The sequence below is a fragment of the Aotus nancymaae genome, unplaced genomic scaffold, assembly GCF_030222135.1.
Source record: "Aotus nancymaae isolate 86718 unplaced genomic scaffold, 86718_ANA_hifiasm-v0.15.2.pri h1tg000038l, whole genome shotgun sequence".
Taxonomy (NCBI): domain Eukaryota; kingdom Metazoa; phylum Chordata; class Mammalia; order Primates; family Aotidae; genus Aotus; species Aotus nancymaae.
Window position 1 is genome coordinate 4,014,684 of NW_026988452.1, and position 19,008 is coordinate 4,033,691.

General features: G+C 43.5%; 1 protein-coding gene and 2 non-coding genes across 3 annotated transcripts; all 3 read right to left on the reverse strand.

The window, feature by feature from the left end:
* Positions 1-409: 409 nt before the first annotated feature.
* On the reverse strand, positions 410-7,354 carry RPSA (ribosomal protein SA). The gene is made up of 7 exons (XM_064360119.1): positions 7,281-7,354; positions 5,911-6,076; positions 4,979-5,097; positions 2,021-2,266; positions 1,157-1,285; positions 870-1,035; positions 410-661 (listed from the first exon to the last, which is right to left on the reverse strand). The coding sequence occupies exons 2-7, from the start codon at positions 6,041-6,043 to the stop codon at positions 567-569; spliced, it is 888 nt and encodes a 295-aa protein (XP_064216189.1). The 5' UTR covers positions 6,044-6,076; positions 7,281-7,354; the 3' UTR covers positions 410-566.
* LOC135268187 (small nucleolar RNA SNORA62/SNORA6 family) lies at positions 1,815-1,968 on the reverse strand. Its single transcript, XR_010336468.1, has one exon. It is a non-coding gene; the product is annotated as a small nucleolar RNA SNORA62/SNORA6 family (small nucleolar RNA).
* On the reverse strand, positions 5,154-5,304 carry LOC135268188 (small nucleolar RNA SNORA62/SNORA6 family). The gene has a single exon (XR_010336469.1). It is a non-coding gene; the product is annotated as a small nucleolar RNA SNORA62/SNORA6 family (small nucleolar RNA).
* Positions 7,355-19,008: the final 11,654 nt, after the last annotated feature.

Sequence of the window (19,008 nt, forward strand, 5' to 3'; positions counted from 1 at the left end):
AAAACAAACAAGACAAATATGGAGAGCATTACATTAATTTTTATGCATACATACAAACTTCCCTCGCCCAGAACCTGTAGGCAAGCTGACAAGAGAGGCAATGAATGTCTCTCAACATGGGGAAGGGCCATTGCCTCTCCAGGGCTTCCAGGAATAGTTAACCTAAGTGAGAGGAACACTGTCTCAAAAATAAAAAAAAAACCTTAGCTCTACAGAATTTACCTACACTAATGGTAATAAAAGTCAACATTATCAGGGCCTTGGAAAAATATTCCTGAAGTGACCACCTAAATACATGTAACCACTTACATCTATTTTCAGGACACAGATGTTCTCTACACAGAAAGGAAGCTCAGGAAAACTCCCAAGTGAAAAGCAATATACACTACAGTGAACTTCAGAAGCACAATTCATGTCAAGACATGTATTTATTGTTATACTTTGGTATGAAATCCCAGGTATTCTGATCCGGAATAAAATACCAAAATAAATGAACACAACTTTTAGAAACTCAAATGTTTATTTTCCATGAATCTTATATGTTTACGAGCCCACACAAAAACAGCTTAAGACCATTCAGTGGTTGCTCCTACCCATTCAGTGGCCTGAGCAGTGGGAGCTGCAGACCAGTCTTCCGTGGCAGGCTGGGCGCTCCAGTCTTCTGTTAAGAAAATACCAAAAAAGCCATCAGTGCTGTCTTCAAAGTAGGATTTTCCTTACCCCACTCCCAGCAGCAATCTAACAGATGCTATAGCACGCTAGGATGAAAACCTCTTAATGCTAGTACAAAAGCCAGAGATCATTAAAGTTAGAATAAAACTGGGAAGTTGCAAAATATCAGCTTGATGCACTTCTATCTTGATACATACCAGTAGGGAACTGCTGGATAGGCACAGAGGGCACCTGCACACCTTCAGACCAGTCGGCAACCTCAGGCTGAGTAGCAGTGAACTCAGGAGCTGGAGCAGTCCACTCGCCCTGAAATTCCTCCTTGGTCACAGCCTTTTCAGCAGCAGCCTGCTCTTCTTTTTCAATCTGGTTATTAAAAAAAGGGGGGCGGGGGAGACTTACAGGGACTGACAAATTTTGCTTCCTAGAAGCACAGACCAAGCTGTCCAATTTGCTTACGTAACCACAAGCCTCTGGAAAAGCTCACCTCTTCAGGATCTCTGTAGAAGTAGAGATCAGGCATGACCTCCCACGGGTGTTCACGGGAAATGGTGCCACGCATGCGCAAAACTTCCCGAGCCAGCATCCACCACATCAAACCCACTGAGTGAGCTCCCTGCCAAGAGTGGCAGATTATTAACAAGTGACACTTGGTCAAACCCAAACAGCAAGCACCCTCCTGGATCCTACATCATCTAGGTACCAAAAGTACAGCCATCTCTTAGTTTAAAAACAACTGTAACAAGGAACATTATCATCAGGGCTTCCCAACCTTGTCTGCACTTTGGAATTACAGGGATAAAAAGTCATACAGTTTTCAGGACTTCATCCCACACAACAAAATGAGATCCCTGGGAGAAATACCTGGACACTAGCATTTAAAAACGAAAAAATCAACAACAAAAAACCCTCTGGGCAATTCTTATGCACAACAAGGGTTTTCAGAACAGTTACAAATCAACCAATTTGAACCACATAACCCACCTTTTTAGAATCTTATAGTAGAACCCATCAAAAGTTGGTGTGGAAACAGAAAGGCCAAGTGCCTGAGAGGCCTGAGCAAGAAACATGGACAAAGGCAGAAGAAAACACACTGTTTTCCAAATGTTTTCATCTCTCCACAAAGCTGTCATGCAGTAATGTTACACTGTAGCAAGAATTACTATCAAACTCCACTCATCGGGCCAGAGACCCTCATGGTGTTAGCGAAAAACTTGCCCCTCGTGTAGCACACTACCTACACTTGCGAGTTCATCGGCCAGTCAGTAGCCTCAACTCCAAGCTCTAACAATGTGCACAAGTGTTTTTTCTACAGCACACATTCACAAACTCTAGATCATAAAATCTTTACCTTGTTGTTGCATGGGATGGCAATGTCCACATAGCGCAGAGGAGAATCTGTGTTACACAGAGCAATGGTAGGTAGGTTAACATAAGACGCCTCCGTGAGAGGCTGGTGGTCAGCCCTTGGGTCAGTAACCACAAGCAGCCGTGGCTCCCGGAAGGCTGCCTGGATCTGGTTGGTGAAGGTTCCGGGAGTAAAGCGGCCAGCAATTGGAGTGGCTCCAGTGGCAGCAGCAAACTTCAGCACGGCCCTCTTTGAAGGATTAAAAGTTAGTAGTACTCCAGAGATACTTCAGAGCCAACTCCCCATATGCTGATACCTGGTTCTGTAACCACATCAAAGAGCCTATCTAGCTAAAACCCTCAAATATCCACTTCCTCAAAAATGCAAGCATCAAAATTAAACACTGAAAGCATTAATTCTTCTGTTTTCTACATAAACTGAAAAGTACTTTTAAAACTATAGCCAGAAGACACCTTAGACATGCCCTCACCTCTAGGCCCTCTGCTTGGAAGGAGCTTCTCACTCCCAATTCTTCCCTCAGGTGTCTGGTTCACTGGCTTCCTCATATCTGGAGGCTCCAGAACCACACTTACCAGGCTCTAAGAACCAAGTGGGTGACTTTTTGAGTTAAACTGGGCAAGACATTCACATGCCCCAAGTTCCTCAAATGGTTAAGTATTAAATACACCTAACACAGACAATGCCTGGCACCCAGTAAGCACTTCTGGGCACCGGCTAATTTAATCACCACTACTCCATGTAAAGCAGGCAACACCGGCTTTCCTTAACCTCTTACTTCTCCAGAGATTTCCCCATGTATTAAAAAAAGGCAGTCTTGTTTTTCTACTACATCCCACGTAACTAGCAATACTACCTGGTCCCATCTAGATGTTCAGTATATTTTTCTCAAGCAAGCAAGTACTGTCAATCAGTTCATTCTATAGCAATAATCAAAACTGCCCCCTTTCTACTGTGTACCAAACTATGTGGTCCCAGTAACAAGTCAGTTTGAGGAATAACCCTCTGCAAAAACAACTCATGGGAACCTGCCCTGTCAACACTGAAATAAGAGTCCTTACCACACAATTTTTAAATGTGTCTGTTGAGATGAATGAAATCCCTGTTAGAACTCTTACAATACAAGAAATCCACTAGTTTTCTCAACAGAAAGATTGTTAATGGAGTTGTGGCAAAAAAAGATTCAAGTTCTACTAACTAGCCTTTTTTCTGAGACAGTCTCACTGTCGCCAGGCTGGAGGGCAGTCGCTTGGTTCACTGCAACCTCCACCTCCCAGGTTCAAGCTATTTTCCTGCCTCAGAATTCTGAGTAGCTGGGACTACAGGTGCGCACCACCATGCCCAGCTAATTTTTGTATTTTTAGTAGAGACAGGGTTTCACCATGTTGGCCAAGACGGTCTCGATCTCTTGGCCTCATGATCCACCCACCTCGGTCTCCCAAAGTGCTGGGATTACAGGCGTGAGCCACTGCGCCCGGCCATTAACTAGTCATTTCTCAAAAATATAAATTAAGGTATTTTTCATTCAAGTTAGCAAATTCTTTTTTTTTTGAGACAAAGCCTCACTGTCACTCAGGCTGGAATGCAGTGGCACAGTCTCGGCTCACTGCTGCCTCAACCTTTTGAGTTCAAGCAATCCTCCTACTTCAGCCTCAGCTGAGACTGCAGTCACACACCACCACACCCAGCTAGTTTTTGTTAATTTTAGTAGAGACAGGGTTTTGCCACCTTGCCCAGGCTGGTCTTGAACTCTTGGGCTCAAGTAATCCACCCACCTCAGCCTCACAAAGTACCTATATCACAAGCACGAGTGACCCACGACCAGATTTTTACTGCAGCCCCGAACTCCTAGACTTGAGGGATCTTCTGCCTTAGCCTCTCAAGTAACTGGGACGGCATGTCACTATAACTGAGTAACTAAAATTCTTAAAAAATTCTTGCTCAGCCAGGCGTGGTGGCTCACGCCTGTAATCCCAGCACTTTGGGAGGCCGAGGCGGGTGGATCACGAGGTCAAGCGATCGAGACCATCCCGGTCAACACGGTAAAACCCTGTCTCTACTAAAAATACAAAAAATTAGCTGGGCACAGTGGCGCGTGCCTGTAATCCCAGCTACTCAGGAGGCTGAGGCAGAAGAATTGCCTAAACCCAGGAGGCGGAGGTTGCGGTGAGCCGAGATCACTCCATTGCACTCCAGCCTGGGTAACAAGAGCGAAACTTTGTCTCCAAAAAAAAAAAAAAAAAAAAAAAAAAAAAAAAAAAAAAATTCTTGCTAATGAGACTTGGATAAAACAAAGATTAGTGTCCTAGTCTAAGAAAAGCTTTCTGAAAAATGTTGCAGTTGACATCAAATTTCTGTCTCAGTATTTCATCATTTCAAGGTAAAAACTTTGACTATGGAAAAATGTGATAAGCCACTTAAATGGGATAATTTCTACATATTTAGTGGTGTAAGTCTACACAAAATGAAAATATAAGTTCAACATAGTGCCAGATGCCCAACATGTATATTGAAAAGGTCATATAAGCTGGGCACAGTGACTCACACCTATAATCCTAACACTTGGGGAGGCCAAGGTGGGAGGATCACTTGAGGTCAGGAGTTCAAGACCAGCATGGCCAACATGGTGAAACCATGTCTCTACTAAAAATACAAAAATTAGGCATGGTGTAATCCCAGCTACTCAGGAGGCTGAGGCAGGAGAATCGCTTGAACCCAGCAGGCAAAGGTTGCAGTGAGCTCAGATCACACTACTGCACTCCAGCCTGGGCAACAGGTAACAGAGGGAGACTGTCTCTAAAAAAGGAAAAGGACATCTAACAGTAATCTCTATGGCTCAGTTCAACTTAAGATCTCTGAATAATTTTTTTACCTTTCTGTATGTCGCACAGTATCTGTAAGCTTTATTTCTATAATATAAAAACTAATCACTGTTCAACAAACCTGGCCAGTATTCCTGGAGGATATAACGCTGACATCAGCAGGGTTTTCAATGGCAACAATGGCACGAGCTGCCAGGAGAAGCTTCTCCCAGGTCCTCTTCAGATTTATGATGTAGATGCCTAGGTGAAGACAGAAGGATTTTTAACACTTGACCTGCTGTGAAAACATTCTTAGTGTATGTAGCAGCGAGTCCTACCAAACTCCAGCCACAGAGGCAAGCTCTACTGGGGTTAGCGAGCACCCTGCCATTACTGTCGCACACCTCCGACACTCGGAAGTTCACGGGCCAAGACAGGCCTCCACCCCGAGCTTTAATAGTGTGCAGCCTGGATTCAGTTGGCTAAATCCATCTTTCCTTTCACTTTGCCTGTACCTACTGTCCATCAGCGGTTCTTAAAAATACGCTTTCTGAAGATTAAAAAAAAAAGGGAGGGGGGAGAAAAAAAAAATCCACTTCCTGGCTTTCTGCCACTCTTCCCCTTTTATCAGCACTGATGCAAGATTTGTCCTGAAACTCCTTTACAGAATGCCACTCCCAAGTGGCTGGTAGCTTTTTCTCTAAATTAAGTCTTAGCCAACTTAATGCCATCCCTCTTCTGATTCTTCTAAGCCTTATTGTTTATTCCCACCTCTTACCCCACTTTCCACTCAAGTCAGTCCAATAGCTGTAAAAGCACCTATGAAGTGAGGACACTATGGGAGACATTACACACTCTAATGAACTTTGTCACATTCATGACCCAACCCAAGTCCCATAACGCAGGCAACTGATCTTTTCTTCCAGTAACAACCAGAGTATGTTTTCAACCTAGGGTTCTGGCTTCATTTGAGGAAGAGGATACAAAGAAATTACCCAGAACTAACCATCAGAATAACAAGGTGAAAATTTGTACTTACAGCCGGAATAACAAAAAATTAAAGCAATGACTAACCATCACTTTTCCTTTTATAGATATACTGCTCCATCTGGAAGTCAAGGTTGGTGCCACCTAAATGGGTTCCTGCTGCCAGGAACTTAAGGACATCCTCCTCCTTCATTTGCAGAACATCAAGGGCTCCGGACATTGTGAAAGTTTCCCTTTAAGTTACGACGGGAATCTGAAATAAAAGAGCAATCTATTTCTTTTCATTCCACTGAGTTAAGTGGGGTAGGGATACAGCCTTAAAAACAACCGAAGACTCCATCCGCTACAGTGTCAGGCACTGAGTAGTGAAGGGGTTAAGACAATAGAACGTTAATGTTAACAGATACATGCCATGTATTATGCAACAGCAGCACATCTTACTGAGGAAATGGTGTGGACGGTGAATAACGAAGTAATAAACCTAGAGGAAGCCCTGCGCGGTGGCTCATGCCTGTAATCCCAGCACTTTGGGAGGCTGAGGTGGGCGGATCACCTGAGGTTAGGAGTTCGAGACCAGCCTGACCAACATGGAGAAACCCCATCTCCACTAAAAATACAAAATTAGTCGGACGTGGTGGCACACGCCTGTAATCCCAGCTACTGGGAGGCTGAGGCAGGAGAATCGCTTGAACTCGGGAGGCGGAGGTTGAGGTGAGCCGAGATCGCGCCACTGCACTCCAGCCTGTCCAAGAGTGAAACTCCGTCTCAAAAGAAACAAACCTAGACGAAATCAGTGAATACAAATTCAACACTTCTTAGCAGTTAAGGACATATGCAGATGCGCCAAGTTAATACCTAGATGTAAAAAGAGCAGCCACTACTCCAAGAATGTTATGAAGTTGTCAGAAAAAAAAAAGAGCAGCCACGTTTGGGCTATGCAAAGTAAAGGCAAAAAAGATGTATGAACTGGTTTCAGTTATTTTCAAACAGATTGCAGGCGGATGCTTCGCGATTACTTCGCTGTGCTGTCACCACTTGTCTCAAAACCCAAGAACCTTAACTCCTGACCTACACGGTTCAAACGGAAAACCCGACCAGTCCAAGTCGCTGGTGTAAATCAGCGCCTGAGCCTCGACTCACCGCCCTGTCGGGGGTCCGAAGGGATGGCAGCACGGGATGTTAGCCCGCTTCTGCACCCCCGGCCACCCGCGGCCCGGCCCAAAGCCCAGTTCCGAGCCACCGCTGGAGTGCGGCCTCACCCGCCCCCGCGGCAATGTGGGAATCCGCGGGCCCGAGCATGGCCGCATGAGGGCCACAGGACCTAAGGTGGCACGCGCCGAGCAAAAGACAGACCCGGTCTGACTGCTTTCATTACTAGTCTTCGCACCCCTCATTTGAGCAGAAAATGTTCATTCTTCTGGCCTTGGGAGGCGCCAAGGTCGCCACAAGATACTCACCCAGAACAACGCCGTTTGGAGCCCTCGGCAGGTAGCGCGAAAAGGACAGGCCGCAGGAAGTGACGTCCTTATATACTCCGTTGTCAGCCAATGGCAAAGAAAGTCGAGCGGAAAAAGGGCGGAACCGGGGCTGAGCGCTGCCGGAACTGGACTCCTTTTTCCGGAAGGCGGGTTTGCGGCGCCTGCGCGGAGTTCGGGCTGTAGCCGATGGCGGCGGTCTGGTTGGATGTGCAGGGCTTGTGACTTTGGGGTTTCTAGTGCCACAGCGACGCCTTGTGCCCTCTCCTACCCATAATTCCTGTCCAGAGCGCGAAACTGAAGCTAGCCAGCCAGGCGGGGCGTTCTTACCCAGCCCCTTGTACCTGCGAATTTGAGCGGCTTTCTCGCCTAAACTGCAGTTTCCTTACCTGAAACGTAGGAAGATTTGTTCGACACAACAAACTTAAACGTTAGTTAAACAAAAACTTAAGAATTTCTTTTCTTTTCCTGGAGAACAGTTTAACAGGACGTAATTCAGATTTAAATGTTCACTTGGAAATTTCACTGAAAAAGTTAAAAAGGACAAGATTGAACAGATGGTATGCATTATATCTATCATACGTCTCTATGTATACTATATATATCATATATGGTATATATGATATAGTATATATAGTATGTCATATACTACATACAGTGTATGTATGATATATACAGTATACCATATACTATATACAATATATCATATACAGTATATAGCATATACTATATCATATGCTATATACAGTATATAAAAATTATATAAAACAATATATAATTTTTTCGTAGAAGAAAAAATATATATCAATCATATAGATTATATATATAATGTATAAATTATATAATTTTTATATAAAATGTATATAATATATAATTATTTTAAATATTTTATTGAGAAAACTTGGGAACCATTATATATAAGTTTTTATATAAAATGTATATTATGTATTTAATTTTCTTTTTGGTAGAAGAAAAATTTTAGAATAACCATCAGTAGGAGGTAAGTTAAATAGGCGTGGTGGCTCGCACCTGTAATCCCAGCAATTTGGAAGGCCAAGGTGGGTGGATTGCTTGAGCTCAGAAGTTCAAGACCAGCCTGGAAAACATGGGGAGACCCTGTCTCCACAACAAGTACAAAAATTAACAAAGCGTGGTGGTGCATGCTTGTATCCCAGCTACACAGGAGGCTGCGGCTTGTGGGTGGAGGATAGCTTGAGCCCAGAGATCAAGGCTGCAGTGAGTATGACTGCACCACTGCATTCCAGCCTGGGCAACAGAGCCAAATCCTGTTTCCAAAAAACAAACAAAAAATAGGAGTTAATTGAAGGGGCTTGGTGGCTGTAATCCCAGCACTTTGAAAAGTTGAATAACTCTCAGGAGAAGTGATGGTTTGATAAGAGGAAACCCGTTTCGCTTGGCGCTCATTCTCTCTCTTGCCTGCTGTGATGTAAGACTTCCTTTCGCCTTCCACCATGGTTGTGAGTCCTCTCTGGCCATGTGGAACTTGAGTTGAATTAAACCTCTTTCTTTTGTAAATTACCCAGTCTCGAGTATGTTTTTTTTGTTGTTGTTTGTTTGTTTTTTGAGACGGAGTCTTGCTCTTGTCACCCATGCTAGAGTGCAATGGCACGATCTTGGCCCCCTGCAACCTCTGCCTCTTGGGTTCAAGCGATTCTTTTGTCTCAGCCTCCTGAGTAGCTTGGATTACAGGGACCGGCCACCATGCCCGGCTAATTTTTTTGTGTTTTTAGAAGAGACAGGGCTTCGCCACATTGGCCAGGCTGGTCTCCAACTCCTGACCTCATGATCCACCTGCCTCAGCCTCCCAGAGTGCTAGGATTACAGGTGTGAGCCACTGCAACTGGCCTTGGGTATGTCTTTATCAGCAGAGTCAAAACAAACTAATCCACTGCATCTCTTGAGAAGCCACATCTTCCCAGATTTATGGCAAATGGTCACCTGGTATGCAAGAAGAGGACCCCCTATAAACACCAACTGGAGATGTGGCAAAAGGGATTCCAACGTTAGGTTTCTCACTGCAACATCTAAAACCCTGGCCACTTGAAGGTACTTGTTAAAAATGCAGGTTCCTCTCTGGGGCCTGCTGAGTCAGTCTGACTTCTGAGCCCACCCCAAAATGAACTCTTAAACCCTGATGGCCACCCTCCCATATGACAGCACATCCCGGTTCTCCTGCAAGTGGCTCTGCAGTGCCTTTGTGGCCAGTGTGATCTTCTGAGGAACTTGGAAACCCTCAGACCGTAGCACAGGTCACCCCCAGGCTGCCCTGCTTCATCACCCAACAAGGCTGAAGTTCCTGGGGCTTAAGAGACAAATTCAGAGAAGTCATGGCCCCTTGCTGCAAATGCCACCCACTTCTACTCTTTGTTTTGGAAAGAGGAGGCATTCAGTTTGTCCGCAGAGACTCAGGCCACAAGCCTCCTCAGAGCAAGGCCCCCCAGTCCCAAAACAAAGCCTTCCCCTGCCCCTCCCCATCCTCCGTGCCCAAAAGTGCTCCTGCTTAAGCCTTTAACTGTGGTTTGGGATTGCTGAGTAGTGAATGCAGCTCTGCAGGGTTCCTCCAGGGGTCTCAGCCTTGGCATTGTAATCACCCGGGGAGCTTTTAAAACCTTGTACCTAGGCTGAATATATCAGAATCTCTGAGTGAAACTCAAGCATCAGTAGCTTTTTTTTTTTTTTTTTTTTTTTTTTTTTTTTTGAGGCAGAGTCACTCCGTCACCCAGGCTGGAGTGCAGTGGCATGGTCTCTGTTCACTGTAACCTCTACCTCCTGGAGTTCAAGCAATTCCCTTGCCCCAGCCTCCCAAGTAGCTGGGACTACAGGTGCGTGCTGCCATGCCCAGCTAATTTTTTGTATTTTAGTAGAGATGGGATTTTACCATATTGTCCAGGCTGGTTTCGAATTCCTGAGCTCAGGCAATCCACCCACCTCAGCCTCCCAAAGTGCTAGGATTACAGGCTTGAGCCACTGCAACCAGCTGCATCAATAGCTTTTAAAGCTCCTGTAGGAACTTCCCCTCTACCCTTTGAATGTTCACTGCTAAAATAAACTGACAATAGACAAATTAACAGGAGAAAAAACATATACATTAATAGGCTTCTGCACAGAGAGCCATACGAAATATAAGACTCAAAGAAGGACCCGATGGCTGAAGCGTAAATAGCATTTACTTCACAGGGAAGGGAGATGCGGTTGTCAACAATTTAGAGGGTTAGGATATGAATGAGTTCGAAGAACGGAAGTTTGCCTGGGACAAAGTTCCTCTGAATGCTGGGGGAAATGGCAGCAAATTACAGTAAGGTAAGGGGAGTAACTTCACTATGACCAAAGATTTCCTTATTAGGCAGATAATGTCTCCTGGATAATCTCTCAGAGCTGCCCTCAGAAAAATAGATGAAGAGTCTGTCTGGGCATGCTGATAACCTTTAGTCTTTTCTCTTCCCAGTGGTTAATATTTCCTGGTTACCTGATAAGATTCCTAGGGAGGAAGTTTTTTTTTTTTTTTTTTTTTTTAAAGAAAGAAAGAAAAAGAATAAAGAAGAGGAGGAAAAAGGAAGAGAAAGAGAGAGAGAATGGGAGTATTGCTTTCTTGCCCAGGCTAGAATGCAGTTTAGTAATGGGTATTGAAAACCTCTTTTATACCAATTATTATACTTGATGTAAACAGGAAGGAATAAGGGAAGAAAATAACAAACGAGCAGCCAACCAATATTTCATTTAAACCTATGAAATGCTATGAGATTACTGAGGAGTGATTTACTTCCGATTATGTAGTCGCTTATGGAATAGGTGTGAGGTGGTAATGTATGTTTTATGTATTTGAAGTGGAGAGATCTATAAATGTTTATTAAGTTTACTTGTTCCGGGTCTGAGTTCAAGTCCTGGATGTCCTTGTTAATTTTCTGTCTCGTTGATCTATAAAATCGTTAGCTCTTCTTGTTACATTGATCCTTTTGCCATTATGTAATGTCCTTCTTTGCCTCTTTTGCTCTTTGTTACTTTAAAGTCTACTTTATCAGAGGCGAGAATTGCATCTCCTGCTTTTTATTTGTTTATTTTTACTCTCTGATTGGTTGATAAATCTTCCTCCTTCTCTTTGTTTTGAGTCTTTGTGTATCGTTGCATGTGAGATGGGTCTGGATGCAGCATAGCAATGGGTTTTGGCTTTTTATCCGATTAGAATATATATAACTTTAATACTAGCATTTGATGCTAGCTGGCTGTTTTGCCCATTAGTTAGTGTAAATTTTTCATTGTGTTAATGTTCTTTTCTTTTTGATATATTTTTGGAAAGGCTGATATTGGTTGTTCCTTTATATGTATAGTGCTTCTTTCAGAAGCTCTTGTAAAGCAGGCCTGGTGGTGGTGAAGTCTCTAAGTACTTGTTTGTTCGCAAAAGATTTAATTTTTCCTTCGCTTATAAAGCTTAGTTTGGCTGGATAGGAAATTCTGGGTTGAAAGTTCTTTTCTTTAAGGATGTTAAATATTGGTCCCCACTCTTTTCTGGCTTGTAGGTTTCTGCTGAGAGATCTGCTGTAAGTCTGATAGGTTTCCCTTTATGGGTAACCTGACCTTTCTCTCTGGCTGCCCTTAGTATTTACTCCTTCATTTCAATCCTAATAAATCTGGTGATTATGTGTCTTGGGGTTGGTCTTCTTGAAGAATATCTTTGTGGCATTCTCTGTATTACCTGAAGTTGAATATTACCCTGCCTTGCTAGGTTGAGAAAGTTTTCCTGAATGATATCCTGAAGAGTATTTTCCAACTTGGATTCATTCTCTTTGTCACATTCAGGTACACCTATCAAACGTAAATTAGGTCTTTTCACATAGTCTCATATTTCCTGGAGACTTTGCTCATTCCTTTTTATCCTTTTTTCTCCAATCTTGTCTTCTCATTTCATTTCACTGAACTGGTCCTCGACTTCTGATATCCTTTCTTCTGCTTGATCAATTCGACTGTTTAAACTTGTGCATACTTCATGAAGTTCTCGTGTTGTGTTTTTCAGCTCCATCAATTCACTTATATTCCTCTCTAAATTGTCCATTCTCGTTAACATTTCGTCAAACCTTTTTTCAAAGTTCTTAGTTTCTTTGCATTGGGTTAGAACAAGTTCTTTTAATTCACAGAAGTTTCTTATCACCCATCTTTTGAAACCTGCTTCTGTTATTGGAACACACTCGTTCTCCATTAAGCCTTGTTCTGTTACTGATGAGGAATTGCGATCCCCTGTAGAGGTAGAGGCATTCTGATTTTGAGTATTCTCTGCCTTTTTAGGCTGGTTTCTTCCCTTCGTTATATATTTATCCCTCTGTCATCTTTGTAATTACCGACTTTCTAACTAGGTCTCTGAGCGGACGTCCAACTTGTTGATTCCCAGCACTGAAATCTGAGCAATCCACTGCGCTGGCCAAAACAGTGGTGTTAAGACTGATGGTGCTTTTCTGCCCGGGAATCTCCAGACTCTGCACCAAGAACTGCCACGCTAAGTCGCCAGCAAAACCGCCGCGCCGGCCACAAGAGTCGCTCTGGCGACCTGTGGGTCTCCTCCGCTGGGAATCTCTTGGTCCGTGAGCAACAAATATTCATCTGAAAGTGTGGCGTCCTCTCGTTCTCTGCGCTTTCACTGGGAGCTATGAGCCCGAGCTGCTAGTGATCAGGCATCTTGGATCTCTCTCCAAAGAAAGTTAGTTTTTAAAAGAAATTATTATTTAACAAAAAGGGAAACTTTGAAGAGGAACGTTTTACTTTTTACAGATTCCTAGCTACATGCTGTTGCCTGAGGTGATTGCCCTAGAATGCAGGCGGGATGTGGGGGTTGCAGTGAGTCAAGATCACAGCACTGCACTCCAGCCTGGGCAACAGAGTGAGACTCCATCTCAAAAAAAATTTTTTTTAATTAAAAAATAAAGAAAATTATCAGAAGAGCTCATCTCTGTGTTTGGAAAGTGTGTGTGTCTGTTCTCTTGCAGGACTTCCTGTTTCTGCAGGTTCTTCCTCCACCCCCTGAGCTTTGGAAGCCACTGGATGTCCATGTCGATCTGTCAGCTATCACACAGCATCCCTGTTAACTCTCTTCTTTTCTTCTCCAGGGACCCTGCCATTGAGACTGCTGTGTCCTCCTGGCACAGTTGATATTTCTCATAATTTGCTGGGTGTGGCCATTGTATTCAGGTATCAAGCAGTGGAGATATAGGGAATCCCACTTTCATTTTATTGTATAGCCTTCAAATATACCATCTCCACAATGAAAATTTATTATATTTTTAAGGAGCAACACATTTTCCTAAGCACGTTTACGCATATTATCTCATTAAATCACAATGTCCTCATAAAGTCTTCCTCTTCTTTTCTTTCTTTTTTTTTTTTTTTTTTTTTTGGTGAGACAGGGTCTCACTCTGTTGCCCAGGCTGGAGTGCCATGGTGTGATCATGGCTCACTGCAGCCTCCATCTCTCCAGGCTTAGGTGACTTTTCCACCTCAGCCTCTCGAGCACCTGGGATCACAGGCACGTGCCACCACACTCAGCTAATTTTTTGCATTTTCTGTTCTAGACAGTTTCACCACATTGGCTAGGCTGGTCTTGAAGTCCTGGGCTCAAGCAAATATCCCACCTTGGCCTCCTAAAGTGCTGAGATTACAGGTGCGAGCCACTGGACCCAACCCTCATGAAGCCTTTATTCCCATTTTACATATGAAGATCCTAGTCCCTTGTTAAAATGTGACCAGCCACACTGGCACACCTGGGAGTTATTAGATGTGCAGAATCTTAGGCTCAGACCTGCTGAGTCATAATCTGCCACTTAACACAGTCCCAGGTGATTTGGGCACACGTTAAAGTTTGAGAAACACTGGACTAAAACTCAGAACTAAGTTTAGTGACTTTCCCAGGTTTCCAGAGCAATGTGGTAGCCCAGTTGGGACAAGGCTGTGGAGACTCAGATAAATGCTTTCCTTAAAATAATGCTTCACTCCCTGCTGGAAGGCACACCCATTCTTTAGGGGCAGCTCCCAGATATCCTCCACATTCTTACCCTGACGACCCAGGCAGAATCAGGAGTCCCTTTTGCTCCTGAAGCCCCTCATGTATTCCTCTGTCACAGTAATGAATGCATTTGGCCTTCTAACAAGACGGAGAATAAAAGGAAGAATAACATAGTATTTCACAAACTGCTCCTCTATGCAAGGAACAGGGTGAATATTATCAGGAGTGAAGAAGAAAAGTGTCTTGACAGTCTATGTTTACCCTAACTTGGGAGCATTTTTCCTCGGGGAGGTGTGGACTCTTCCTAGTCTCCCCTTAAGAGTTCTTCATGTGGCCCAGGTACTGAATGTAAGATAGACTTGGAGAGGCCATGGGTTCTGGAGGCTTAGCACAACTTTGGCCTCATAGTTTTTTTCTTTTTTTCTCCCCAACTTTATAATGATAAACTCAGGCTTCCTTTTGGATCATGTTTGCAATGCAGGTGCTTTTTGCAAGTCTGTGGGTGAAAATTACAAGTGAGGCTTAGTAAATTAATCTACAATTTAATCAAAAAATCATTCACAAAATGAAAATGTCTCTGCTTTGAATTAGTTCTTGATAGAAATTTTCTATTTCAGGCCGGGCGCGGTGGCTCAAGCCTGTAATCCCAGCACTTTGGGAGGCCGAGGCGGGTGGATCACGAGGTCAAGAGATCGAGACCATCTGGTCAACATGGTGAAACCCCGTCTCTACTAATACAAAAAAAAATTAGCTGGGCACGGTGGCGCGTGTCTGTAATCCCAGCTACTCAGGAGGCTGAGGCAGGAGAATTGCCTGAACCCAGGAGGCGGAGGTTGCGGTGAGCCGAGATCGCGCCATTGCACTCCAGCCTGGGTATCAAGAGCGAAACTCCGTCTCAAAAAAAAAAAAAAAAAAAAAAAAAAAAAAGAAATTTTCTATTTCTTAAAAACTTGTAATTGAAATGATAGCATGCCTTTATTAAAGAAAACTTTGAGAATAAAAAGGAATAACCCTATATAAGATTATTTTAACTTCTGCCTGTTTCATTCTAGATGTACCCACACTCATCCATGCTTTGCAAAGAGACAGTCATAGTATACATGGCACCTTAATCATAAAGATTTCTCTGGGTTTCTACATAGTTTTCACAATGATACTTTTTTCTTTCATTATTCATCATTCAGAGGACCATTACCTCCTGGAACTTCTGTGATAAAAGTGCCATGATTGCTAAACTCCTTAAGTAGGGAAATCATATAATTTAATCTTTTTATACCTTCTAATGGCAGATCAGTTCTGAGAATATGCTATGCACTTAAGTGCTTGTAGTCTTGGAAAAAGGTGCTGAGCATGTTTGTAGAAGATAAATTCTGGGAATAAAGCACCATCAAAAGACTAGGAGATTTAGCCAGGCATGGTGGCATGTGCCTGTAGTCCCAGCCACTCTTGAGGCTGAGGCAGGAGAATCACTTGAACCTGGGAGGTGGAGGCTGCAGTGAGTTGAGACCATGCTGCTGCACTCCAGCCTTGGTAACAGAGCAAGACTCTGTATCTAAAAACAAAAAACAAAAAATCGCTAAGAGATCTAATCAATTCTAAAAGGTGGTATGAATTTCCTGAAAATGCAACTAAAAATAGGTTATTTTTAGTTCCTACATTCCTCCTTTGAAGCCAGAATTGTGACTATATCCTTTTTTGCATGCTGATAGTTGTCCTGACTACTAATATGAAGGAAATAAATAGTAATTTTTTTAAAAATCTGTTTCTTGCTATGCTTTTTTTGTCATCTATGTGGGAAATTAAATTATATAGATGGCAAAAACTTTCCTGATAAACTGGCTTTACTATTAATAACATACAAGCTTTTCTTAAACTCCAGGTTTGTCTAGCACTTTTTGTTAAGCAAACGGGTTTTCGCCCCACAAATCACTGAGGAACTGACTTACAGTTGAAAACTATAGAAAATACAGAAAGGCTTCCTCTAGTCTTATCCACAACTCTTCTTATTGTTATTGCATGAGAATTTTTAATGCGGTGCAATAAGAGAAGCACCCCCAGCAGTGCTTCAGAAGACCTGAGTCCTGGCTCTGGCTCTACCACTAAATTACTGTGTGATTTTGGATGAGTCACTTAGCCTCTCTGGACTTAAATATTACCACTTTGGAAGAAAGGGAGGGAGAGAGAGATCAGCTAGATGATCTGAGGTCATTTTCTACCTTAATACTCTATGACAATATCTGTGATAGGAGTAATTTCTACATTTGCACTTAGGGTGTATTTAAATATAGTCTTTTCTTTCTCTTTATTTTGGGGAAAAGGGGGTTAAATATACTGCTAGTCTCCTTTTCCCTTTGACGTGAAATATAGTCTTTTGAACCTTTGGAGGGACCCAGTAAAACTGAATTTAGATGGGATGTCCCCAGTGTATCTGATCCAGCATTTTCAGAATCCATTGAATGTGCAGCAGAAGGTAGACTTGCAGAGGCACTGACTGGTTCTGGAGGCATCACACTACTTTGACTTTGTAGTTTGGTTTCTGCTGCTTTCCCATAGAATTCCTGAATCCCTGCTGCAGGCCCAAAGGTGAGGGGCCAAGGCTTACCTTAATTAACTACATCACAGTTTGCCTGTCTTCAGTCAGGAAGTTGTGGGTTGAATAACGGTAAACCCAATGGATGAAATCTTAATTCCTAGAACTTGTAAATGTTACTTTACTTCGGAGAAGAGCCTCTGCAGATGTGCTTAACTCAAGGGTTTTGAGATGGGGAGATTATCATGGATACCTGAATGGATCCTAAATACAATCATGAGTGTCCTCATAAATTACGGGCAGGGTGAGATCTGATGCAGACACACGGTGGAGAAGATGTGAAGATGGTGGAGACTGGAATGATGTGACCACAAGCCCCAGGTTTGCTGGGCAACCACTAAGAACCAGAAGTGGAAAGGAAAAATCCACTCTTCAAGCAACCAGAAGGAGACAGTCCTACTGGATTACAGCCATCTGGCCTCCAGAACTGGGGTAGAATACATGTCTGCTGTTTTAAGCCACTAAGTTGGTGGTAATTTGTTAACAGCAGCCACAGGAAACAAATACACAGGTGACAGTAGGTGAGGGTCCAGACCTGCAGGGGCCCACATCGCCACTCAGATCTGACCCTGGAAAGACAGAAAGAGGGGCATCCTTCCGTTCTGGCTGTGCAGTCCTTTCCCCCAACTCTTCACCAGACTCCCGCATCTCCATCTTGCAGCATTCTCTCTGTTCAACTATTTATTAAGAAGTTGTTGTGCACCAAGCACTGTGCCAAGTATGGAGGAACAGCTGATAAAAGAATCCTTGGGAACTGAAAATAGAGTGTTTGGGGTTGAGATCAGCTTGCACTAGAAACTGGGCTTGGGGAGTATTCCACCTTAGTCCCTCAAGCCTTGCTTAACTGGGCTTTGGAGGGGAAGGTGGCTTCCCCCATTCCTGCCTACACTGATGAGGCAGGCCTCATAGTTCCCACCATCATGACACAGACTAGCAATACCTGAGGGCCCTGAGTTCTCCATTAGCTCACCATTGATCTTTTCTTATCACATAAAAAACTCTCATAAAAAAGCTGGGTTTTCCCCAAACTGCGTCAAAACATGAATTATAGTGAGGGGGATTACCAAGGTATAAATTCAGGTACCAGTAGATACTTCCTTTTATTTTTTCTTTACAAACAGGTCAGTGGTACGATCATAGCTCACCTCAAACTGCTGGACTCAAGTGATCCTCCTACTTCAGCTTCCCAAGTAGCTGGGACTACAAGGGCATGCCACCAAGCCTGGCTAATTTTATGAAGAAATTTTGTAGGGATGATGTATTAGTCCATCATCACACGACTATAAAGAAAGACTGAGATTGGATAATTTATAAAGGAAAGAGGTTCAATTGACCCATAGTTCTGCAATGCTGGGGAGGCCTCAATAAACTTACAATCACGGCAGAAGACAAAGGAGAAGCAGGCACCTTCTTCACTGGTCGGCAGGATGGAGTGAGTGCAGACAGGGAAATGCCGGATGTTTATAGAACCATCAGATCAGATCTCGTGGACTCACGCACTATCACGACAACAGCATGGGAGAAACCGCCCCTGTGATCCAATTACCTGCACCTGGTCCTGCCCTTGACACATGGGGATTATGAGGATTATAATTCAAGATGAGATTTGGGTGGGGATGCAGAGCCGAACCGTATCAGAGGGTGTCTTGCTATGTTGGCCAGTCTGGTCTTGAACTCCTAGGCTCAAGCAATCCTCCCACCTCAGCCCCGTAAAGTGCTGGAATTACAGATGGTAGCCACTGTTCCAGGCCTCCAGCAGATATTTCTACAGCATTCCTCCAGGAATGAGTGGGTTGGAGATGAAGAGATTCTGGAACTTCTGTGTTTTCCTTCCAACAATTCTGGGACTCACGTTCAGTCTCCTGGGATAGGGGAAACTGACTTAAAGTGATTTTCAAAGGGCATTCCTGTTGAAAGAGCGAATCTCTGGATCTTAACGTCCATTTTTGACCCAACACATACTGTGACCCAAAGGCCCTGACACTTGCCAATTTTAAAATGATGAAATTAAGTTTGGGCATTGTGATCTCTTGGATGGGACTTGAAGTCTAGCTTTCAGCTTACTAGTTGGGTGACTATGGGCAAGTCACCTAATTTCTCTGAGCTTCAAAGGT

Excerpts from the sequence above, each read along its gene's own strand:
- RPSA (XM_064360119.1), bottom strand. The coding sequence starts at position 6,043 with ATGTCCGGAGCCCTTGATGTTCTGCAAATGAAGGAGGAGGATGTCCTT. Across the intron at positions 5,098-5,910 it reads CTATAAAAGGAAAAGTGATG|GCATCTACATCATAAATCTG; the intron begins GTTAGTCATTGC and ends GTCTTCACCTAG. Across the intron at positions 662-869 it reads TATCCAGCAGTTCCCTACTG|AAGACTGGAGCGCCCAGCCT; the intron begins GTATGTATCAAG and ends TTTTCTTAACAG.